The sequence below is a fragment of the Anguilla anguilla genome, chromosome 10 (genome assembly GCF_013347855.1).
Source record: "Anguilla anguilla isolate fAngAng1 chromosome 10, fAngAng1.pri, whole genome shotgun sequence".
Lineage (NCBI taxonomy): Eukaryota > Metazoa > Chordata > Actinopteri > Anguilliformes > Anguillidae > Anguilla > Anguilla anguilla.
The window spans coordinates 1,307,912-1,333,132 of NC_049210.1; the positions used below are offsets into that span (position 1 = coordinate 1,307,912).

Here is a 25,221-nt window from a genome sequence, read left to right on the forward strand (position 1 = left end):
AGTGTGAAAAGACTGCCTATTTGGAAGACAATTGATCCAGCACAACACTGTAAGACATAAACTCCAGCTGCAGTGTAGTTAGTAGAAAGCTTCTCTTTTAAAAGAACAATCTTAAGTAAAATAAAAATTTGGTGACAAGCACTGATTGATAATCCTTATAAAAAATGACAATAGACAAAGTAAATGCAACAATTTATTAGATTTGCCTGTCAATAAAGGCAACACTTCCCACTCAAACTGTGCATTCCCTCAAACTCTGGTCCCTCATGATAAGAAACCCAATTAATTTTTTCCCATCATCCAGCGCGTTTTTATTTCTCTGTTAACACCACCCCTCCCCACCCCCCCAACCTCCCCCCAGCTACAAGTGCCCCACACCAGCACACTAGAGCAGCTCACACTGGGAAAGAACCATGAACAAGATGTGCATCACAATACAATCTATCTGCAAAGCACAAACAATTCCACACCGGGGTTTCCCTCTGGAAAAACCAGATTATGAAGCATCGCGTCCAGAGTTGACTCCTTGAAGATCTTCGGTCAAAATTCTGCCGGAGACGTTGTGCTCTCTCATCTCCGTAGAGGAACAATGTTGCATCTGAAAGCAACAGAGACACGCCCATCAGGAACCTCCAAGTGCTCTTATATGCACAGAATAGATACTGATCCAAGATTTTTATTTATTTATTTTACATTTTTTGATGGAAAAGTAAGTGACTACTGCACAAAGACTATGTCTACATGCAGATCATATTTGGAATATCGGTGAATTGAGTCCTATATTTACATTCACAGAAAATGCATTAGCCCACTAATAGTTCACATTTCTTCTTTACACAAGGAAACATGGTACATATTCTAAATGATATCCCCTGGGACAGTGTGGTCTGACTTTTTATCTTGAAAGAGCAGACAGGGTTTGTGAAGCACACTCACCCCAGCAGCCCCCTCCCATTCCACCGCTGGGGAGTCAGGACCAGGTGCACTCTCTCACCCCCACGGATCACGGTGATGCCCAACGCTTTCTGCGGCACAGAAACCCAAATTCACAGTTACGCACAGGAGTCTGTTACGCACAGGGGTCAGTTACGCACAGGGGTCAGTTACGCACAGGAGTCTGTTACGCACAGGAGTCTGTCACGCACAGGAGTCCGTTACGCACAGGAGTCCGTTACGCACAGGAGTCAGTTACGCACAGGAGTCAGTTACGCACAGGAGTCAGTCACGCACAGGAGTCTGTTACGCACAGGAGTCTATTACACACAGGAGTCTGTTACGCACAGGAGTCTGTTACGCACAGGAGTCTGTTACGCACAGGAGTCTGTTACGCACAGGAGTCTGTTACGCACAGGAGTCTGTTACGCACAGGAGTCTGTCACATGCTTCACATCCTGTTTCAGACCTCCGCTGAGTATGAGTCGGTGAAGGCAGGGGTGGGACCGGGACCACAGACCGTATGACCGGGACCACAGACCGTATGACCGGGACCACAGACCGTATGACCGGGACCACAGACCGTATGACCGGGACCTACCCCTTCACTGTGCTGCACCACAGACGCGATGTTCTGCAGGGTCTTAAAGTTCCCGGTGTTGACTGAGCCGAATTCGATTATTTCGTCTTCAACTCTCAATCCCTACGGAACACAACCAGCACAGCAATGTAAATAACAAATTCATTTCACATCATTAAAAGCAGCCAATGATCAAGCGCTCATTTAATGGAATGTCCCCGATAGCTGTCACAAGGAAGTGTGTTGTATGAAATTAAGCAAAAATCAGTCATTGCTGTTATATAAAACAAAAACAACTTATCTACAACAACAGGAGTTCCCAGGGTTTCCACCAAATTCACCAATTTCACTTTAGCATATTGGGTTCTTTTGTCTAAAATAATGTTAGCATCATAAAAACACAACTGAAATAGCAATATTTGTTTGCTTAATGATTTAAATGTTGCAAGAAGCCAGTTGGCAGTTTTTCTTTCGTTTATTTTTATTTTTTTTGCTTTTCCCAGAATGCACAGTGATGTAGTCACTGGTTTACACTTTAGTTGCACAATGTCATCTTAGGCAGAGAGATCACATCATTTTGTCTTGGGGTTTGAAACAAGCCTGGCCGCTGGCCGCTGGCCGCTGGCCCCCCCCCCGTGACAGGGCGCAGAATGAGGCGAGAGATCGGGGGAGGGACGGGGTCTCACCGCCAGGCTGGCAGGGGACCCCTGAGTGATGGTGTCCACCCTGGCGAAGGGGGGCGGCAGGCTGGCTTCCTCCTCCATAGCGTCGGCCTGGGCCTGGGCCCCGTCCTGCCCCTTCCTGGCCTTCTCCGCTGCGTGCAGTGTGTGCAGCGCCTGCTCGATCTCCACCATTATGGTCTTGTGGTCATTCTGCAGACCTGGGAAACAGGACAGACACAGGCACAGACACAATCACAGACACGTTACAGTTACAGAGGTGCTGATGGTAAAACATTAACTTCTCAAAAAAGAGAGAACCACCTGCTGTGTGTTAAATGCTCCCACACAAATGTAACGGTACAACAAAGTTTCACCTGATTGAAATGTTGCCGCACCACTTCATTTGTGTAGGAGCATTAAATAAAATTCAGAGGTGTATAATTTTCTTCAAAACGGAAAATACCTCACGCAGTTCAAAGCTAATGCATTGAGTTTGGTAACTGCACTACAATAAACATTTTGGCTGCCATAGGTTGTGTGCAGGGTATTTTCCTTTTGTGTAATTCTCTTGGTCAGCACCAGTGTTGACCTGACCACATACAGTACATTATAGGTGATCAGAAACAAACCTGCAGCAAACCTGCACACTGACGCACTAAGTTCAACACTGCCGTTAGCTGGTGTACTGTAAAGAGGTTATCCTAGGGAGCTCGTGTATTGTTCGTTAGAAAATTATTAGAAATAGTTCACATTACGGAATGCCGTGTGTGGTGGCGTTTGGTTTTTCCAAACGGACGTAAAGAAAACCTTTGCTTACAGGATATGTTGTGCCTGGCCGTTCGAACCTGGTATACATCAACATCCGCACGTGGATAACCTTCTAAGTCAACCAAAGGGCCTTCCGTCCCCACACCTTGCTGTGAAGCAAACAAAACAAACATCAAACTGAGTTATGACAGTGGCTAACGAGCGCAGGAGCACACCGGAAGCTAAAGGAAAAGTAGACAATTCAACCGTGCTAACTTGTAGTCAACCAGCGGACATGCCAGAAAGAGTACGACACAAAAACAACGTCGATGACAGGCCATTATGAAACGACACAACGCATATTAATTTAGCTAATGCTAGTTAGCTAGACAACGTTTACTAAATATGCAGATTTCGTCTTCAATTGAGATTTTCAAGCACGCAATGTAAAGATTTTAATGTCACTGGAATACATACACTCGAGTGACACATTAGGTCGTTACACTAGCTCGCGTTAGCGAAAGTAAAACACTAGCGACTGACTAACGTTAGCCCGTTCGTAGTGTTAATTTCACCATCTCAGTAAAGTGCGTTTAATTCAAAAGTGACTTACATCTTCAAGCATGTCATAATATGCCTTTATCTGCTCTTCTATCGAGTCTTTCTTTTTGACAAGATTTTGAACATCTTCGATTGTTATCGTGGAATCCGAGTCATGTTGATATTCTTCCGTCATCTTCATGGCTACCTCCTCGAGCTCGTCAAGTTGTAAGACAAACTACAATTACGGACAACCGAATGGGACAAACGCGAAGGAATAATAGCGTGCTCTTTTCACAGTTTTGTGAAGTGCTGCATTTAATTAGTTCCCCCCTTTACACCAACTAAAAAAAAAAAAAAACTCACGCACATACACATACAAATTTTATTGAAACATTGATATTAAATTATAAAAAAGTAAAAATAATAATTATAATAGTACAATTCCAGTCCTCTGAATGTGCTCATTAGCATAATTATTTGGCCAGGACATAGAACTAATAAGTAAAATCAGCTGGTTGAGGTCATGGGTGGAAGAAACTCATGACAGGACTTTCATTGTCTGACCCCCCGGAGTTTCCCGCTATGATGCAGTTTCATGTGTAAGAATATTTTCAGTGCAGTCTGTGAATAGAGACAGGAAAAAGTAAAGCCCAGACAACAAAACATCAGGATCTTCTATTTATTTTCAATACAGTATATAAATTATTACATTAAATCTTCATCATCTTTGGGAACTGTATTTAAAATGTGTAAACAGTAAGGCTTTTCTGCGTTTGCACAATTTATTCCACACACACAGACACAACATTCTGCTCTGTCTCACCAAACCAGTATTAGTACTATTGAACAGTACTGTAGAACTTAGAGGAGAATGAGAATGAGAAAACCTACATCATAATAATATAACATGATTTTTATGAATATATAAGCATAACTAGAAGGTCAATGAAGGCACCATTGTGCTCTAAGGTATCATAAAAGACAGGAATGTGTCTTAACACAAACAGTACACACTAAAGGACACACATCACTGCCCCACTAACATTTGTTTTCGGGACAAAAACACTTTCCCCTGCCCCACATGGTGGTTTCATTAGTGAGTTACTGATTGGTTACTGTGTTCCTTTCCATAAAAAGGAATGTCTGGAAAGGCACTTGAGAAATGCTTAAATGTTCAGGCACTTTGGCACCAAGACAACAGAAAGCCACAAACACATCCGCACCCTGCAAGAACTGGCCCTTCTCCTCACGACCAGGGTACTAAACTTCAAAACTGGAAACAAAAGGCAGGCACCCCGTCATAGCCACAGCACTGCGGAGTAAAATACTGAGGAAGCTAATAATTAATTTATGTGTGCAATTAATTAAGTCTTGAGAAGTACCTACAGTTTCTCCAGTACTCGTGGATCAGGGATGTCCAGCCCCCGGTTTACAAGGTGCAAAGAACGGGCTTCAGAACCAGAAAGCACACCGCCTAGTCTCTTCAGCCTTAAACATGAGACTGCTTTTCTTTTCGTAAGCCTCAGCCACATGCCAGCAAATAAATTATGGGGAAAAAAATGGAAAAACCTCGACCCGCACAAGTTCATGAATGTAAACAGGAGACAGTGACAGCTGGCCTCTCTCACTCACAGCAGTGACACTGGTGCTGAAGACGCAGAAGTGTGCTCAGATACTGAGGGCGGAGTGTGCTGGAACGTGGAAGGTCAGTGTGTGGCTGCGTGCTGTGGCTGCATGAGGCCTTTGAATCCTACCAGAACAGACAGCTGGAAAAAATGGAGAAGAACGGCATCCTATGTAGTACCCTTCCCTGTGCCCTCCAACGGGCTGTGTTCCTGCACACAGCCAAAGCACAGGAAGGCTGCGTACTTCTCCCCACCAGCTCATATACTCGCTCACCTAGGCACTAATCGCCTCCACCTGGGTCTGCACAGACACATCTGTGACATCATCAGGCTGCGCTGGCACAGAGTTGGCTGTGATCTCATCTATCTGTGGAGGAGCGGAATGGGCTGTGGGGCGGATCTCATCCTCCTGCGTCAGAACTGAATGAGCTGTGACGTCATCAGTCTGCGCCGGTGCTGACTGTGCTGTGATCTCATCCACCTGCGCCTGTTCTGGCGCTGAGACGACTGTGACCTCACCCACCTCCGTCAGCACCGACTGAGCGGTGACCTCATCAGTCTGCGCGGGAGGTGACTGGGCTGTGATCTCATCCACCTGCGCCTGCACGGACTGCACCCACTGCTGCAGCTGCTCCTGCAGGGCCTGCACCCCCAGGGTCACCTTCTCCTGCCGACTCCCCAGCTCCACCAGCTTCTCCCGCGTCTCCCTGGCCCTCCGCTGGCCCTCGCTGCCCCGGGGGGCCACCCGTCGCCCCTGCATGTAGGCCTCGAACTCCTCTGGGCTCAGATTCAGGGCTGGTCCATCCAGCTTCTCAATGAAGGCCACAGCGCAGGACTGAGGAGAGAAGACGCAGGCCTTCAACTTCGCTCTGACTCAGTCATAACCGCACTCTCATTTACATCCCAAATGTTACTCATATGCTAGCGACACTCATGTGCTAATGATACTCATATGCTAATAATACTAGTGTGCTAATGGTACTTGGATCGTCAGCGTGTAATAAAGTTTTGTTTTCGTGACGCACCAGGTTGGTGAAGTAGTAGCCGCTCTCCCCGGCCATCAGGCTGTGGGGCAGGCCGAAGCGGATGATGTACTGCATGTTGGAGTGCAGCCGCGGCGGGTTGGCCTTCAGCACCACGTAGATCAGCGCCGACAGGAAGTCATCGGCGTTGGCCGGCTCGCTGCTGGAGGACGCCAGCACCTCGAACACCTTCTGGCTGCACCGGGACACGCAGGTGAGCTTGTCCTGGGGGGCTCGCTTCGCGTCCATCTCGATGATCGCTGGACAGGGGAAAGGTGGGGGGGGAGAAAACGGTATTACAGAGGCAAGATATTCAAACCTGCAGTATACCTGAGAGGAAAACACATTACTGAATGTCACCCTAATCGGGTCATTCACAGCCCCTCCCTCGCCGTTTACCTGTGATGGCGGGCAGGAAGGGGTCGCTGGCCTCTGACCTCTCGTCAGCGAAGGGCACGCTCAGCATCTGCGGGGTGACCCAGTTCAGCGACCTGCAAGGGTCAAAGGTCATCAGGTCACATTGCTTTTTGCCGAGGCTTCACCTACCGCCAGCTACAGCAGGGTGGGGGGCAGGGGGGTGGTGGTCTGGGACAGAGAGGGGGTCGGGGACAGTGGTGGAGGGGAGGGTCTGGGACAGAGAGGGGGTCGGGGACAGTGGCAGAGGGGGGGCGGGGACAGGGGCAGAGGGGTTCGGGGACAGGGGCAGAGGGGGGGGCGGGGACAGTGGCAGAGGAGGGGCGGGGACAGGGGCAGAGGGGTTCGGGGACAGTGGCAGAGGGGGGCGGGGACAGGGGCAGAGGGGTTCGGGGACAGGGGCGGATCTGTTCGGGCCGAGCAGCGCTCACCGTATCCTCCGCTGCAGGGCCAGGTCCTTCTGCTCGTCGTCGCTGCTGTCGTGGCAGAACACCCACTTATGCAGCTGCGTCATGATCAGCTTCTCAATGTGCTCCATCGTCTGAGCTGCGTGCTCCTCCGACAAGCCTGTCCACACAGAGAGAGAGAGAGAGAGACAGCGGTCAGTCCAACATTTGATCTTGGGAACCACTGAATATTAGGTTAGTGAATCCCTGGGGAAGATCTTAAAGGGACACAGGCGCGAAGGCCTCACAGACACTGAGGGCACTGACCGCTGAAATGGTCCGCGGCATTCTGGTAGAACTCCTGCACCAGGTCCGACTGCTTCTCCACGGGCAGGTCCTGCAGGGGCAGGAGAGAGGGCTGCAGGTGAGGCTGAGAGGTGAGAGGGGTTTGGGGGGCCGTAGTGTCACACACAGAGGTGGGGCCTGTTACCCCAGCAGCAGCTGTTATGACTGCTAGGGGAAGCCACAACATAAGTGGGAGACACACACAAAGTAGTTGCAAAAAAGAATATTTATTAACAAGAGAACCCAAAATATTTACAAAAATACATGAGGTTTGTAGAGTGTGCGGTGCAGGTCAGCAGTGTGGGTGATGATGGTTTAGTGTGGAATCAGTAAAGGATGTTGCCTTTAGCAGAAGAAACCATAGTGAGTCGTCTGTGGAAGTGGAAGAAGGAGGACCCAAAGGTCCAGATCCTCTCAGCTTTTAAAGGCAACAGCCTGGGTGTCACCAGCAATTCCTACTACGCCCTCTGCTGCCTAAAGTGGAACGCCACCGCAACTGCAGGAGAAACAGCAAACAGACCAGCGCAGGAGCAGCAGAGGGTGCAGCGCAGGAGCAGCAGCGGGTGCAGCGCAGGAGCAGCAGCGGGTGGCGCGCAGCCCTTACGTGGTAGGCCTCCATGGTGTTGAGGAAGGCGGTGCAGCGGGACTTGAGGCGCTGGGACGAGGGCCTGCGCAGCAGCTTCAGGAAGCTGGTGAAGTCTCCCGGCTCCAGGCTCTGGAAGGCCTTCAGCGCTGCCTCCCGCCCCTCAGACGACTCTCCTGTCGGGGGGAGAGCGGAGAGCTAAGGCCACGCCCCCAAACCCCTCCTCTCCTGCTAACGGCACGCCCACAAACCCCGCCTCTGTGTCTAACACCACGCCCCCCAAACCCCTCCTCTCCTGCTAACACCACACCCCGAAACCCCCCCCCGTGTCCAACACCACGCCCCCAAACCCCGCCTCTGTGTCTAACACCACACCCCCAAACCCCTCCTCTCCTGCTAACACCACACCCCCAAACCCCGCCTCTGTGTCTAACACCACACCCCCAAACCCCGCCTCTGTGTCTAACACCACACCCCCAACCCCTGCCTCTCCTGCTAACACCACAACCCCCAAACCCCGCCTCTGTGTCTAACACCACACCCCCAAACCCCGCCTCTGCGTCTAACGCCACGCCCCCAAACCCCACCTCTGCTGCTAAGACCACGCCCCCGACCAACCTGGGGGCTTTGCAGGGGAGGGGGCTCCCCAGAGCAGCCGCCTCATGGTGTTGACCCTGCGCCCTTTCTCAATGCTCTTCTTCTCCTCGAACTTGGAGAAGGTGAGGGACGTTCCTCCATTGCTGCTGAAGCTGGAGCTGTTGGGAGTTCAGATCGCATTCTCAACAAAGACGCATACATACGGTCTATGATACGAGCACATACAGTGAAACTTCCCGGCAAAAGTTCGACAGAAATTCTTCAGTTCAGGACAGTCTAAGTCTGACAGAGCCAGCCACCTCTGACACGAGTATGTTGTTCACACGTCAGTGATGGTCAGACTAGCAGCAGTTTGGACAGCTTCTGGAGAACAGGGTATGCATCTGCACCTGTGTGCCAGCCCTACCTTCTGCACCTGTGTGCCAGCCCTACCTTCTGCACCTGTGTGCCAGCCCTACCTGTGCACCTGTGCACCTGTGTGCCAGCCCTACCTGCTGCACCTGTGTGCCAGCCCTACCTGCTGCACCTGTGTGCCAGCACTACCTGCGGCACCTGTGTGCCAGCCCTACCTGCTGCACCTGTGTGCCAGCCCTACCTGCTGCACCTGTGTGCCAGCCCTACCTGCTGCACCTGTGTGCCAGCCCTACCTGTTGCACCTGTGTGCCAGCCCTACCTGCTGCACCTGTGTGCCAGCCCTACCTGCTCTCCTGTGTGCCAGCCATACCTGCTCTCCTGTCGGTCTCCTTGTGCGCTGCGCCGCGTGTGTTCCCGCCAGCACTTGGAGCAGTAGCCCTGCCAGGCGGGGTTGCCGTAGTAACCGCAGCCATCCTTGCAGAGCAGCTCGGCCTGGCTGACGTGGATGCCCCTCTGCTGCTGAGCCCACATGATCTCACCTGCGGGCAAAGCAGCACCTGTAAGCACATTACCAGTGCGGCCCCGTCGTGCAATCTCAATCTCATCCGTAAAAAGAGCCCGTTGTGGGTCCACATTAACTCATCATGGTCTTCCATCAAGACCTTCAAAAGAAGAATCTAGAACAAAAACCTGCACCCACACCAGCCCTTTTCAGATAAGACTGGACACCCCTTGTCTACAGTGCCCCTAAGGAAAAACAATATTAGTTATAATACCACCCACAATCCAAAACTTGAAATAACAAGCTTCACAAATGCATGATACCGATCAGTGTTTGTCTCCCCCTAGCGACAAGAGGGGGTAAATTCGACCCTCAATAATATACCCCTCGTGATCACTGAATGACCTGTCAACTGACATAGTACTTGTTGCTAACTAGCAGGCTAGGACCTGCGGCTAGATATTTTTCACAGTTGTTCATGGGCTAAATTACCCTGGTGAATAAATCAGCCCGATAATGCCGTATATAGCGAACTGTGCGCTGACTAAATAGCTTCTGGTGTACATTAAACAAGAAATAACACTGGCTTTGTTTGATAACTATATCGACTTGAACTAGAAAGTTATCCGCTAATCGTACACAACGACATAAAAGCCAGCCATCAAGGTTCTAACGTGTAGCTGGACAGCGTTTGGTAATGTCATTTTATGTTTTTCTGTCAGAATAGACAGAAAAACAGCCAATTTAGACTAACTTAAGTGACACTATATAGGCTAGCTAGGTAGTAAATTAGTGTGAGCTTTCAAACCTATCAAGTCTTGAATACCCAAATTAGCTAGATCTAGACTACACCGTTAAAGTCAAATTTCACAAGTTAATTTCGCTAATATCACATAACTAGTTAATTTACCAATGATTCCGAGTAAGCGAACAGTCGTTTACACAACAGCAAAGCGGTACTGTTAATATTAGACTAGACTACAGTTAGCTGTCGACTTTACGAGCAACACATTAGCCAGCTAACAGTTAACACAACCAAAAAGTAGTATCGGTAGAACATGTGTCTATGATTTTCTAGTGTATATAGTAGTAGCAAGTCAAGTCGTCTGACCGTCTATCACTAACGTAGTTAGCTACCTAGTTCAGCTGTTTAACCAGCTACAAACAGTGTAGACTAAAGTTAGCAAACTCGATAATTTGCTTACGATAACAACTTGTCACCTGTAAAGAGTTAAACAAAAACGTTAACTAGAAGTAATATGGCAGTCTGTATGAAACGTAAGTTGGTAAATAAGAATAAAATAGTTAGTCTAGTAGTACATAAAATAAAATCACCAACCTGTAGCCAGCTCTTTAACTGCGTGAAGTCACCCGCTTCGCAGAAACGAACGTCAGTGTGTAACCCGGAAATGCTTTAATGGATAACGTCCAGTTGGCCCAGTTAGTTGGCATTCCAAATGTATTTATTTACTTACTAATCATCTTTGCCGGCTGTCGCAGTTTATAGCAGTTTGTTTTTTGTTTTTTTTTGCAAGCACATTTATTATGCATTCTTCAAACATTGACAACGACTGTCATACACTACGGATAGGTAGATTTCACCAGTAATTACACCAAGAGTTCTGATCTTTTTATTATATGCATTTGAACTTTATTAATGATACACAAATGTAATTACAAAACACAGACTGGTTTAAAAAAGTATATCAAAATAGTTAATGCTATAGCTTTAGATGGCATGTTTCATGTAAAAATACACTGTAGATATTCAAAATAAATTAATAATAGCAGATTTTCTTGTACACTGGATGACACAATTCTATCAGATAACACGTCTTCCATTTATTCAGAGATCTGGCACATTTAAGAATATTCAATGGTAGAATTGTAAAAAAGAAACCAAAACCTCTGTAAGAACATAATTACAAATGCCGTTTTTACATTGTTATTTGAATTTGACGTTGAAATTTGAAATGCCTTCGTTATGTTGATGGTTTCAGTTTCTTCTTTTTTGACTTCAGCATCTGAGGCAATGGCAGTTTGAAGGCAGTTCTACAAAATAAATAAATCAATGGAGTGTGAGCAAAATGCATTCAAGGGCGTCAGATCGTGAAATACAAACAACTTTCAAATCAGCAACACATTTTCTTACAAAGCTTCAACGTCAAAATGATACTCACTCGCATGTTGTGCAGATAGGGCTGAAGTTACAGAATACTTCATGTAAGAAACAAAAAGAAGAGGCACATTTAAGCAGAAAACCAGAGCTTAATTCATTAACAGCCATGTCAACCTCTTGGAGTCACCAAAATTTGGAAGCATCTTAAAATATATAACTACGTATATCCAGAACGGTCTTAGTCATAATACACAATTAAATATATTCTCTTTGTATAAATGGTCTCGACAGACTATACCTGCACATTATACCCTTCAAAAGGACTTCATTCTGGTAAACAGACAGCTGAATAGATATGCCTTTACTTTATTTTTTTACTTTGTCCAGTACTATTGCAGATACCTCAAAACAAAAGCAAAGCAAAAAAATTAGCCACAAAGCCAAGGAAGATGAAATGGCCAAGCAGGACAATAAGGAAGAGGAAGACGATGATTGTGACGCACTGGACAGGCACACTGAGCAGACGTAGCCGATCTCGATGAGATTCCGGTGGCAGAAACAAGCTGCTCGGTAGTCCACGTGAACTGGAGGAGGAAGGATCAGCTTGGAGCGCTGGTCGGAATCTGGCAGGAACACCCACTGCCAAAGACACACGCACACACACACAGAAACACACGCACACACACACACGCGCACACACACACACACAGAAATTTAACACTAGCAAAGGAAATAAAGGACCAAAAGGGATTATACATTTTCAGGATGGCCTTTAGATAATTTACAAAATTTATCTTCAGTTTAATTATAATATCATTCATACTGATTGTGTAATTGATGTACTTACTAGCAAGTACTGTGCCAGAGCAAGCTTCTGTGGTATCCTCAGGTACAACCCCCCTGTGATGTCACAGGCCTGGTAATACAGTGCAATAATGCAACGTCACTTCCTGAGGTTTACAGGACATGATCCTACACGGGTCACCAGTCATTTTGATATAGACCGTGCGGAGAGGATAAAACACCTGAGTCTAGGGGAAAGGCTCAGTTATTCCCACACAGAGCAAAGCTGAGCACATGCAAATGGCTGAGTTTGACTGCAGAGTCAATCAGACAAGACAGCTAACTGAGCCTCACCTGCTGGAGAAGACCAGAGTCAACATCCAACACACATGCGTCGATCAGGATATTCTAAAAGAAACAAAAAACAACAGTCACTTCCACTCTCATGCAAAAATGGAAATAAATGAACAGGCCAGTATGAGTTAATGGTGGTGCAGGCCATCTTACCTGCTTTTGAGCCGCGAAGATCACGTTCATGAAGTTCATGTACTGTAGAGCACAGTCCTCTGCAGCCTTAATGACCTGTTATTAAGAGCAGAAAACAAAACGCTGTTATTCACAACACATACAGAACACATGAGACTTGTGTGACGGGTTCATAAGATAACGTACCAAAATCCTTGATTTTATTTCTTGTCCAGCTGGATAAGACAGAAGGTGAAAGGCAAAGTAAGCACAATCAAGTTTTAAAAGCGCCAAGTTCCTAAAAAGCACATATTTACCATATTGGGATTCTCTTTCACCGTAATTATAATTAGAATATTTTTAAAAATGGACCAACTACCTTCCAGCTCCTTTGTGACTCTGTGAATATCTGAGCATGAAATGTTAAGAGCAAATACCTGCACATATGCACATATACACACTGTTGTGTGCACTTTAATAATAACCATAAACACAAATAAACATTATATAGCACCTTTCATCCAGTAAAGTAGAACAAAGTGCTTTATTGAGATGATAAAAATAAAGATAAATATTCAATAAACTTTAATATTCAATATTACAATAAAATGAAGTCATTCATTGATAAACACAAAAACACAGTATGTAGTCAGTCCCAAGAGTGAATGCTTTTGTTATAGACTATCACTGGTAGGTCATATGAGATGAACTGGTAGTTAATGATTTTGTTTAAATGTGTAGCGGCTGTGAGCGAATGGGGAGTGATATTGTTTAAATGTGTAGCGGCTGTGAGCGAATGGGGAGTGATGTTGTTTAAATGTGTAGCGGCTGTGAGCGAATGGGGAGTGATGTTGTTTCAATGTGTACCAGCTGTGAGGAAGGATACAGCAGAGCGCCTTGGCCAGAGTTCCCGCCAGCAGGGTGTCCGTCTGGAGGCCCCTCACATCGGCTGTAAAATCAACAGACCTCACTTTACTTGGAGGAAACAGAGAGAAGCTCCACCTATCACAAGGTATGTTGATAACGATCCCAAAGGTGACTGGTCATACCACTTCCTGGATACAGGGCACCGTGAAATATACCCACATATCACTGACGATGTTGTTCTACTAATTATTCACAAACTTTGAGCCAGGTGGACGTCCTCTGTTTTCTGTGCGTAAGGTGCCGTCACAACTGTCATTCGTATTTTGCGATCACAGGAACACAAGGCGCTTTTAAAAGGTGGACTCACTTCTTGCCATGAGGCTCTTGATTTCCTCGGCGATCAGGTCATTGGCCACTGACAGGAGCTCGTATTTGCCGTCCCCGCTGGCTGGTGCTGAGTCGTCTCCAGTGGCGTCCCCAGACTTCCAATGTTTACTGGGGTACAGGAAATGACTGCATGCCAGCAGAAGGGGGGGAAGAGGAGATAAAAAGTAGAGGGGGGGGGGGGGGAGATGGAAATGAAAAGTAGAATTCAGGAAAGCTAAACTGAAAGGAAAAAGAATGACACATCTGAACATCTCAAGCCCCTTTTTCCATCGACTGTTGTGCTGAAGTGATGCTTACCTCTCCTGGCAGTGGCTGGCGATAATGGCTAACTTGTTGGCCCTGTTAATGACCAAATGTGAATTCCCCATCACCATGACTGCGTCCACACACTTGGACAAGGTGAACTGGGGAGTTGGAAGAGAATAAGAAACAGACAGTTGACAAGCAATCACGCTGGCTTTGATACCACTTCTACCACTTATCCAAACTAACAAGGAAATATTGCGGAACGGACAAAAGGAGAGTAATGTAAAACGATAAACCAAGTGTTCCACAAGACGATAATTCCATTAATATAAATAAAACCTAAATGTTGCGATTCAACACTTTATAGCTACCTAGCTGGGTGCGAGGTCACCTTACCTCGGATTCCCGTTGTGCTTGCTGACCCCACCATATGGGGTTAACGTCCACCACAATAACCAGAAAACTTATTTCATCATCTGCAAACAAAACAATATTTATCTGCGTGCAATTTTACAGTAATGTCCTGTAGCTACTAACTAGCAGACTAAAAGCGAATATGTAAGCTACGCATTAACCGGTTTCAATATAGGAACACAAACAAATGCAAATTAGACCAATTCAAGTTTGCGATTTCACATGTGCATGACGTTAAATTGATGATCGTTTCAGTTATAACAAATATAAAAGTGAAGACGGTTCTTTGAGCTAACCTGATGCCATCTCAGCTCGTCACTGCTTTCCCATCTGACAATGGAGTCGCGAAATGATTACGTCAGTATCTCGCGACTGGATTGCGAAATCAATCTGGGAAGACGAAAGGTACATTATGTGGAAGTTGTTAAAATTGATTGATTAAATGTGGCAAACTAGTGCATTCGGAAAGCGAAACAGTTGAGTAAAAGACTTAAGGTAGCTAGCAAATGTTAGAGTAATCGTTAGCTATATTTTCGACACTGTTATCCTGCATGTCAGCTGTGACGCTGAGAGCAGAAGTGACTTGAGAAAAATGCTAGAAATTGAATTCAGCGCGACACGTCCATAAATAGCTACAACTACTCATAACACCACTGAAATCACATTTTTTGAAAACTGATAATACAAGACTGGCACATTCTATACACATCATCCTACAGGTCGGGGCGGAACTCATTTAACATTTTTACCCAGAAATCATTCCAGTCATTGCTGCCAACAACAAGGGCAACAAAAAAAAGAACAAAAATGGTAGCGAAATTGCTACTCATGTTTTCTCTCAACATATAAAAAAGAAAATCATGGCACACAAATTGCATTCCATCAGCCACATAAATTACAGTCCCCTAAAACAGGAAAATGAATTTTTATTGACCTGTCCGACATTAAACCTATCATGAGCAAAGGGGGTAGGTGTGGGTTACCAATTGATGTGCGTATAACATAGAAACAGAATTATGGGATTTAGACAGAATTATAACCGTATTAAAATGTTGAATTCTATCAGTTTAAAAGCCACAATCTAAAATATTAATATCGTTGATATCCCATATTATCATCCGGTCAAAACACCACTGAAAAATTCTAACTGTGCTTATGGTTTCCCCATGCTAGATGAGGCGGCCAGTCCCATCTATAGGAAATCAGACGATCGATACAAATGTCAAAATTTGAGGGAAATATACGTTCCATATTCAGTATTGTTAATGTATATTCTGATCAGTGAAATTTGAGTTGCCTGACTACAGGGGGTGGCTGTAAATTTTCGCGGGGAGTTAATCAGCTGGTTTGGTACGATTCCTTCATCTCACGTGATAAATTTTCAAACAACCGTCAGCGCCACAGTGGTCAGCGCTGGCGAAACCATAGGGCGAAACCCGGGTAAATTAACCAAACCGCTGAAAAAACAAAAGATGGCGTCTCGGAAACAGAGGCGTGGTAGTACACGCGAAGATACCGTCTTTATTTGGCTTTAATGCACCAGCAGTTGCAAGAATGTGACATAGTCCCAGTGCTGACAAGTAAGCGAAACAAGGCAAGTTTCCCTGGAATCTGCTTAGACTGGCTGCTTTGTATAAACCAGCAAGGTAAGCAGGCCTACGTCTGGCCTACTGTTGTAGTTGATCAACACAGACGCAGGGATTTAAAATGTAACAACGTTAAGTGGTCGAAAAGTGATATTATGTGATATTAGCCCTGTGCGAATAACATACAAGCTACTTGAATATAGGAGTCGTATGTCCAATTAGCTTTACATTTCCCCGGATCTGATTTGCATTGTTACTTTAGGGTTGTTAGGCCGCGCGGTACGGCAGCCTGTTTAGAGAGGTACGGCGGACAGGAGTTGTTTTGAGCCGGGTCCCTATCCACCCATCCTGAAAAGACAAGTTACAGCTCCGTGTGGCAGCAATGTACTCTTCACATCTTATACTCTTGTTTTTGTAATTCAATTTTGTATCAGTCAGCAAACCTCAGTGATTCCAGAGACCTGATTAAAATTAAAACTTTTAATACCATTTGATTTCAGAGGATTTATACAGATGTAGACAAAGAGAAAAGTTTTAAAGTGTTATTTATTTTTTTAACCAAATCTGGTTCATATGTTACATACAGCATTTACCTTTAAACCTTTACAGATTTGATTGAGTTGTCCTCCGTTGCACAAAATCTTTGTTGTCATGACTTTCCTTTACTGACCAGACACCCATTTCCCCAAGTAACAAAAAAGTTCCCTAACCAAGCACATACCTGCCCAAACCAAAAAATGAATTATACAAAATTACATAACCATTTTTTCTTATTAGAGTAAAAGCTAATTTTTAAATGCAACTCACAAAATGGTCAGTCTGCACACACAAATACGCACGCACACACACGCACGCACACAAACACCCACGCACGCACACACACAATTAAGCTCCCATGCTCCCCTATATAGAAACATTCCCAAATGCATACAGTATGTGCCTTGAATGATAAAACATATTTCCTTGGACTTGCATAAGAATCGAGAGTCTGAACAGCTCAGCATTATTTTTAAAAAAGTGGCCACTTGATGCAAGTGTGGCCAATCAAAATATTGGACTGCGTCCAATCACTGCCTGGGTTGTTCTGCAGACTTTCCCCAATGTTCAAGTCGGTTTTATTCAGAAAATAATAGGCAAAAAAAAAAAATCAAGCACGGTGACAAGCTGCAATTTCAATGAAAGCCCACTTTGCCCCAAAAGCCAAAGGATTGAAGACTCCTGGGATAGCTGACATCAGTTCAGACGACCTGGTGCACACAATCCCAAAACCACATCTCTTCGACGTGACTGCAGCTTTAATTCGCGATCAGTGCAGGAAGAAAGGCCATGTTGTCACTGCTAGTTTGTTGTCCCCGTTTCTTCACATGAAATCAAAAGCTTTTGCAAATAAACCAGAACAAACAGATGGCCTCTGTGCTAGCAACAGTCGAAACTTAAAAAGTGTACAATAACATTTTTTAACCTCAACTTCTAAAAAGGCCAGGAGTTCAAAACAATACAATTATAACATCAAGAAGAAGGTACAAATACAATCGGAAAACAAAGAAAAACCCAGAAACAGAAATAGGAACCAGAACCTGTATTGAAAGGCTTCACAGACACAAAGCATGACTAAAAGGCATCGCAGACAAATCAAATAGTTTCCCCATCTTGAACTGTGGAGGTGATGTTTCTGGTACATGGTGAAATAATTAAAAAACAAAAACCAAAAAAAAGCCATTTTAAACGACTCTCCGTACTTCAAAAAATCTCTTCAGGTAGTAAATCTGTCCCAGGGTCATAGCCACCAGCACCAGCGCCTCAAAGAAAGACCAGAGCACAACTCTACTGTTCGTGTTGTCGTTGACTGAAGAAGGAAGGGATGAAAAAAAGGGGGAAAAAGATGGTTTCCAGATTAGATGCCTGGCAAATAGTTTGTCCTTTCATGAGGCTCACTGCCTCTCCAGCACAACAATAATCTGACATAACTGAATAGTATGGTGTTTTTATTTCTGAGAAAATGCGGAGGGGGGGGGGGGGGGGGGCTTACTTGCTCTGTGTATCCTCTCCCGGACCTCCATGTACTCCTGCTCGTGCTTGACTGCTGTCATGGCAAGAGCCAGCTCGTTGATCATCTCCTCCAGCTTGTTCTGATGAGCTGAGACAGACGACAGGGCGGGAACATCGCCGGTTACGTTCAGACAGGGCCAACTATCCCCCTCCACCCTCCACCACCCCCCAAACTGCAGATATTCAGTAAAATGTAGTCAAGCAGGGTCCTGTAACTCAAACATCTGCCCAACTCGAAAAACAGGGTCTTTCCCCCCCTTCTCCCCACTGGTGTAGCTATGAAGACAAATATTTGAGTCCAGACCGTAACACATGCTAAAATACTTCTCATGTTACGAAGCTAGGAGTTTACTGGTCTACATCACTGAAAAGGCTGAAGAGTATCTTGCTAGCAGGGGTGTAACGGCGCACGCACTTTGCTTAGGGATGTACCTCGATTTTGACTTCACGGTTCGGGACATTTGAATATTGCCCAGATGAAGGTGGACAGAAAAGTTTTGCACGTGTGTTAAAGCAAGACTGTAATTGTGGTTTGCAGCGTGTACCAAACGGATTGCTACGAATGCTACACCGTTACCCTCCTTCTCGCCAGTACTCAAAATGATGACCAAGATTAACATTTATGGGACAGATCACCAACTGAATAAATAAACCTTCACTGTAATAATGCCGCATGCACACTCCATCAAAAAAAATGTTCAGTACATCTTTTTTTAGTGCCAGACCCACAAGCGGTATTTCACTAACGTATGGCAAAAGCACTTCCACCACTAACAAGGCAATTAAATCAAAAATTCAACTCCAGCGAAACACGATGCTTTCAGGATGCCATCTCCATTAGTTCCACACGGTAATCGGGGAACACCGTTTTAACTTTATAAACAGGGGTAAGTGTCTAGGAAACGTCAACCAAGCACACAGTCAGAGAGTGTTATGGCATTTCTGCTGACAAAACCATAGTGATTTCACTGGAACAGCGGTCAGGGCTGAATGCTGCACAAGGCTGAGGAGTGAAAGAATAAGCGACACGAAAGCTTTTTATCCTCATGCAGCATCCAACCTACCGTCCCAGGAGTCACCGTCACCTGGAGGAGAGAGTCAGGACACACAGTCAAGAGAGGTCAAACTCCAGATCACCGGGGGTGGGGTGGGGTGGGGGGGGCTCGAGAGTTAGTTACAGGTGAAAGGAGAAAATCTTACAGTATTTAATCATCTCTAAGTCAGTGTTTTTCCTGATGGTAAAGACAGAAACACGTGGCTGATTTCACTGTGACTTATTCCCCTTCCTTTAATCATGGAGGAGGCACACAGGTGCAAGAATAAGAGCTGAGTTTGGAATGTCGCTCAGAGCCAGTTTAACTTAAATCAGGGGTGCCGATCTGCATGCTGGTTTTTGTTCCGACCAATTACCATAGATATAGAATATCTATACATTACCATAGATATAGACACTGCTTCTTTCCTGTACTTGAACACAGTGAAATCTCCCTGATACACTTGCAGTCTGGGGCTGTAGCTGGTGCTTATACGCATGCCAAGATATGATTGGGCTAATTGAATAAATGTTGGTACAAAATCCTGAAATTAATTGGCCCTTGTTGTGCACCCCTGCCTTAAATACAACTGCAGGCCTCAGCTGCATTTCAGAGTACCGTACGCTGACGTGCTTGGGGAAACGGAATAAGACTGAAGGCATTTTGTAATTCTGCACCCAAAATGGAGCCCATTTCAGCTGTTTCCATGGGGCTTTAATTGTAAAGAATAATTGCAGGTGTGATGGAATGAGAAGTCTGACAAAGTGTTTGTTATTGCTGTAAATCACCCTGTCATCATTTGGCTCCAGCGACCCTTTGCCTAACAGTACTCTGGACGAGACTGACTGATCCGTTGTCAGTCTTCCTTCGCTTTCCCATTTGTTGCCTGAGAGTAAATAATGGGTGCACTGAAGGCTTGCGGTACTGAATCCTGACCGTGCCAGAGCAGCCCTGGACCTTTAGCACTGATGGGCAGTGCACAGTCTGCCGTGGTGTGCCACTTAGCTGAACGAGTGAGCGCAGGGCAGCACGGGGACGGGCAAGTTATGCTTATCACACGTTCAGTGTTTACACTCAGGATTAGCCGTTCCAGATTTCCACCTGCTGGCTGACCGTGACTGATGTGACACGTCGTCCAAATTAAGGACTAAAGAGAAAGTGGGGGATGTACAGTAATCAAACGAAACAAAAAAAAAAAGTGTCAATCATATGTCCCCCGCCCTTTCAGCCCCGCCCACCTTCCGTCTCCATGCCGTCCCCCTTGGGGGCCTCTCCAATGTCGATGGTGAACATGACGATCTTGGGGGTCATGGTGGACATCTTGTTGCTGAAGCAGAACTTGTAGGTTCCGTCCATGTGAGCGGCCACGGAGTACTTTCCGCTGGACTCCCTGTCGCCTTTGTAAATCTGCGTGCCGTCTGGCCCGGTTATCTGCAGCGAGAGGGACGGGCGTAGTCTGAGATCAGTCTAAAATGAGTCCGTCTGCTGCAGCCAAATCGTGGGGGACATGCGTTCCCATGTCCCAATGCTCTAGTCTTTTCAGACTGGCTGATGCATACTGCTGAGACCATTTTAAAGCCTCTGTTCAAGGTTTTAAAACAAATCTATGTAGCCTGTCCTGACTGAATTAAGAATTTAAAAAACTAAATTAGGCAGGCTCAGTGCATTAATATATTACAGAAACACTCATCAATCTACTGTTCGTGAACAACTTACAGTTGCACTAGTACTGGTTCTAATATTGTTTATCAAACAAGACTTTTCTGTAAAAAAAAAAATAATTCTGAAGAGATTCAGGAGTATATGATTTGGCATTCTCATTACACACGATTAGTCATGCCTAACTTAAAACTTGCGTAGCTAATGAATTACAAAGAGAACCAAGGCACGTTAACTGTTGGCCTGACAAGGTTACAAGCTAGTGACTGCGAGAGACGGGTTACACTAGTTATCAGCTACTGCAAACAATCATGTCAAGGCAGCTAATTAGATACAGAAAGCAGATGGCTAAAGTTAGCCAGTACATACTTACCTATTTTTTTCACGTGCGAGCTAAGTGACCTGGCTCCACTTAGCAATCTAGTAGTAGTGCTTGCCCGTTGCCTAGCGAATCCGCATAGCTTAACCTGCTAGCATAACTTCGTTAAGTGGGTTGCTATCTAATGGACACTGGCTAGTTAGCCAAATCCACTCCTCCAAATTAGCTAGTGCTAGTTAGCTTTGACTATATTGCGTGCTGTTCCTTCATTAACTTGCCTTATTAGCCAGCTATCCTGATTAGCCAAATCAGACTGCTGGGTGATGTTACCGGTCAGCTTTCTCACATTTGAAAATAGCTTCCTTGTTGCTAGCTAACAGCGTACTCCAGCTAACAGTTCACAGTTACACTGACAAGACAGACTTCCCGTGGTAAATGTCAATCATCCTAACGTGGTTGTGTTGGCAGGTTCAGTTCTAGCACGTTAGCTAGCACCCAGAACGTATGCCACCCTAGGCAGCTATCTCGGTGACTGGCTAACACTTCTGCTATGCTGATCTGTCACAACACCACGGCCTTACCTCCACATCGATGTCCAGGAAGCCTCCTTCGGCAACCTCAAACATGAGGCCCATTTTGGTCCCCGAGTTGACCCGTTCAAAGAAGCACTCCTCGGCATGAGCGTCTATGCTAACGAAGTATCCCGAAGCTGTGGCCGAACACACTGCTAAAATAACCATTAATTCTGAAAGGGTAAACATTATTACTTTATTTGTCGTCCAATTACTACAGAAAATACCCGGAGTGCAAAAACACTCAGCCCCCGTGAGTGTGAGCGCCGACTTGCGGAGCTTCGGAGGTGGAGTTTATGGTACACGGTCTGGCAGCGACTGGCTTGTCTGAAGCTGCCACGTAAAGTATGCAACGACGTGCGAGAAGGTACAAACTACTGTTGCATTTGTTTTCTCGAATTGCGCGTTTCAATTGAATATCATCGGGAGTGTTTTTCATGATACATTTCACTTGCGGTCATAATATATTCAAATTATTAATATGCATGAAATAAATGCACATACAATATGTTGTACTTCCTTATAGTACAATTGAATTATTTTGTTTTTGATGAGCGTGAATTACAGAATGGATAATCTTGTCCTACAATATCTTGGTGGCTTTGAATTAAAGCATTGTAACTATATATTTCTGTCAAACAGGAAGTTTTTACCAAAAATCTACGGGTCTCCGTATCTCAAATGCTAACATAGGCTAATATATGATTTATTTATACAATGTCATTATCTAATTCTGCGCGTTTCCAGCTCTACCCTTTCCAACGGACATGATGATGTGGGGGTGCTCAGAAAATTGTATGCTATGTCGTTTCAGAGTTATTACAGGTTAGACAGCAATAGATTGTGTTCTAGTGTGGATATATTCAATATTGCATGAATTTCTGACGTTTATATCAACCCTTGTGTTCAGTTTGGGTGTAATTTATCCGTTTTAAACTTTTATGATTTCTTTGAACATAAGAAAGGGATGAAAAATAATTGAAAATGTCTCTTAAAAACAATAAACATCAACGATCTTCTGCAATAAAACTTAGTTTATTTTTTATTTTTCACAGATCAACATGTTTCATGCCCCCCATGCCTTTATTATAGTGGATTTTAAAATATAAATAACATCTTTATCACAAATGAATGACAATTTCATTGTCGTTAAATGTGTCCTATAGCAGAGGTAAATGACGACCATTAATCATACATATTGTTTATATTATTTGGAATTAAGATAAAAAATAATATTTATTGAGTATGCATACATTCTATTTCTGCATCCCTTTAAAATACCAACAATGTCGTTTGCATATTTTACCCAGGCTAACAGTTTCACGGAAACTAATAAACAGAACACAAGGATTTAATACAAATTACATCGATGACAACCAGTTACCACTTACTTTCTGCAAAGGGCTACCTGTTATCTGTTTAGTGAACAGCATTTTAATGAACAAAAAAGAGGAAGGGTAGGTAAATTATTAAAGCTGACAATGAACACCAGCTGACCTAACAGCTAGGTAATTACCCGCAAAGATCGAAATTTCCTTTAAAAAAAACAAACAAACAACAAAAAAAAAACGTTTCATCGTTCAATCATAACAGCAAAACAGTAGGTTAAGTCTTGGAATTAAAAGGCGAGTTAGTTATAATCAAACACACAACTAGCTGATTGATAGTTGCCCATTCCCGTCTCAAGCTTGAAAATAGGCTGTTAAATAAATTCCGTTTTACAATTTCAATTTTGGTTGTTTATGTAATCAGCAATATATAACCGGTGCCGAACCTATAATAATAGGCGTAGCCAAAATAAAAAATGAAAGGAAGTAAAGTCTCTAAAGAAGACCAGTTTCTAATAATAAATAAACATGACATGTTCTTAGAAAATACCTATCCTGCTATTCTGTTTTATCTGTAACTTTGTGTCTGAATGCGCATTGTGCAATTTTGATTAATTAGAGAACGACTCTGTTGTAATGTAAAAAAAAAAGTACATTAAACTGTGTTAGCTGGCTCGGTGTGACCAAGAGTTTTCATTTTATTGCGAGCATTATATTAACATTATGGCTATAGCAAAGAATGACTGTCGCTGTGAACTGAAGTATTCACTTCAGCAATTCGACAATGTACACGAGACGGAAAGGGAAAGGTTCAAAACAATCTTGTTAAGACTAATTATGAAATTAAAAGATTATTTCTGTCATACTTTTTGAAATTAAGATGGTCTGTTATCTCGTGTTCTCTGTCACTTAATGCTGTGGGTCTGTATAACGCTTTATTTCTAAATGATTTCTTTCTCACTACAATCAAATGCCTTTAAATGCACTGTTACTCTGGCATAATACAGAAATATCCATTTGCCCTCAATTACAACTTATACGTTAGATGATTTTATAGTAGGCCTAATAATTTTTTTTATCGCGATATAGGCCTATACGTTGTTTACATATTTCAATACTGCACTTTCAAAGTCAATCTTCTTAAACCAATCAAAGCAGGCTTTATACATCCGGCATAAACATCTTGAATTCCACTGGCCATACACGGTTTATGAAAACAAAACATGAACACAAATATTGCATTGCCAGTGTAAAAAAAAAAAAAAAGAATGGCACAATGCACGTTTCACCACAGTTTATGTCAGACAAAAATGAACACTTGTCACTTTTTTTTCCTTTTTTACATTATCTTGATATTTATATTTTTATTTGGCAACCATGAAGTATGTTGTCCATCCGGCTAATAACAGGGCCCCTAACAGCACCGTGTAACTGAAGAGCACGAATTTCAGAAGTTCCTTGAAGGTCCGGAGACAACGGATCGTCAACGGCTCCTGCTCAAAGCGAAGAACGTGCATCTCCCCGTCCCGTTCTCTGTATATCTTCGTACCCATACTGCGGCGGGCGTCTCGCGGCCTGGTGAAACAATTTTAAAAGGTATAGTAATATTTTATTTTATTTTTCAATACAATTTGTTATTTTATTCCGCTACATATAATTCCATAGTACATACGTATTCAAATAAAATTAAGCTGCTGAACTTGGAGAGACCGTAGTAATGTAAAGGTCAGAACGCTCGTTCAGTGCATTAATATTTAATTTTTAAATTGCTCTTAATGTTTTGCGCATAGATTTTTCCACAAGTGAACAGAATTAGCCGAGCGTATGCAGTAATTTATTGGAAACCCATTGCGATTTTTTTTTTGCAAAGATGCCAGGAACTTCGACGAAGTGCCCTTGAAATCGAATGAATGTAGTACGGCAGTTTGGCACTTGTTGAGGCTGATAATACAGCACAGTGGGGACAGATATGGGTTCGGACTGTGAAATCTTCTGCTAATACTCTGTCCTTGGTCCTGAAACATTTTGCCTTTTTAAAGAGCCTTTCCCTCAGGTAATGGCCAATACTACAATTGGAAGGTAGAATAAACATGTAGGAAA

At 44.3% G+C, this 25,221-nt stretch overlaps 4 protein-coding genes across 8 annotated transcripts; all 4 read right to left on the bottom strand.

Moving 5' to 3' along the window:
• Positions 1–180: 180 nt before the first annotated feature.
• On the bottom strand, positions 181–3,707 carry psmd9 (proteasome 26S subunit, non-ATPase 9). The gene is made up of 6 exons (XM_035435782.1): positions 3,536–3,707; positions 2,993–3,092; positions 2,200–2,393; positions 1,535–1,636; positions 937–1,025; positions 181–598 (listed from the first exon to the last, which is right to left on the bottom strand). The coding sequence occupies exons 1-6, from the start codon at positions 3,662–3,664 to the stop codon at positions 571–573; spliced, it is 642 nt and encodes a 213-aa protein (XP_035291673.1). The 5' UTR covers positions 3,665–3,707; the 3' UTR covers positions 181–570.
• A 423-nt stretch (positions 3,708–4,130) lies between these two features.
• Positions 4,131–10,717, bottom strand: LOC118207008 (rab5 GDP/GTP exchange factor-like). Of its 4 annotated transcripts, none has more exons than XM_035380253.1 (9): positions 10,633–10,717; positions 9,162–9,330; positions 8,459–8,595; positions 7,862–8,016; positions 7,240–7,309; positions 6,958–7,093; positions 6,512–6,603; positions 6,116–6,372; positions 4,131–5,925 (listed from the first exon to the last, which is right to left on the bottom strand). In XM_035380253.1, the coding sequence occupies exons 2-9, from the start codon at positions 9,320–9,322 to the stop codon at positions 5,365–5,367; spliced, it is 1,569 nt and encodes a 522-aa protein (XP_035236144.1). In that variant the 5' UTR covers positions 9,323–9,330; positions 10,633–10,717; the 3' UTR covers positions 4,131–5,364. The 4 variants fall into 4 exon arrangements, with proteins under 4 accessions (XP_035236144.1, XP_035236145.1, XP_035236147.1 ...); XM_035380254.1 differs by having other exon boundaries at positions 9,162–9,348; positions 10,633–10,709; XM_035380256.1 differs by lacking the exon at positions 10,633–10,717 and adding an exon at positions 10,499–10,570.
• A 202-nt stretch (positions 10,718–10,919) lies between these two features.
• On the bottom strand, positions 10,920–14,987 carry gtf2h3 (general transcription factor IIH, polypeptide 3). Its single transcript, XM_035379573.1, has 13 exons — positions 14,871–14,987; positions 14,557–14,636; positions 14,212–14,318; positions 13,895–14,040; positions 13,547–13,609; positions 13,040–13,069; positions 12,868–12,896; positions 12,703–12,777; positions 12,550–12,603; positions 12,260–12,328; positions 11,916–12,051; positions 11,474–11,510; positions 10,920–11,345 (listed from the first exon to the last, which is right to left on the bottom strand). Exons 1-13 carry the CDS (start codon positions 14,878–14,880, stop codon positions 11,276–11,278), a joined length of 906 nt encoding a protein of 301 aa, XP_035235464.1. The 5' UTR covers positions 14,881–14,987; the 3' UTR covers positions 10,920–11,275.
• Positions 14,988–16,688: 1,701 nt separating this feature from the next.
• LOC118206647 (transmembrane emp24 domain-containing protein 2-like) lies at positions 16,689–22,109 on the bottom strand. 2 transcript variants are annotated; one of them, XM_035379574.1, is made up of 5 exons: positions 21,803–22,109; positions 20,482–20,674; positions 19,274–19,294; positions 18,190–18,297; positions 16,689–18,006 (listed from the first exon to the last, which is right to left on the bottom strand). In XM_035379574.1, exons 1-5 carry the CDS (start codon positions 21,980–21,982, stop codon positions 17,882–17,884), a joined length of 627 nt encoding a protein of 208 aa, XP_035235465.1. In that variant the 5' UTR covers positions 21,983–22,109; the 3' UTR covers positions 16,689–17,881. The 2 variants fall into 2 exon arrangements, with proteins under 2 accessions (XP_035235465.1, XP_035235467.1); XM_035379576.1 differs by lacking the exon at positions 19,274–19,294 and having other exon boundaries at positions 21,803–22,106.
• Positions 22,110–25,221: the final 3,112 nt, after the last annotated feature.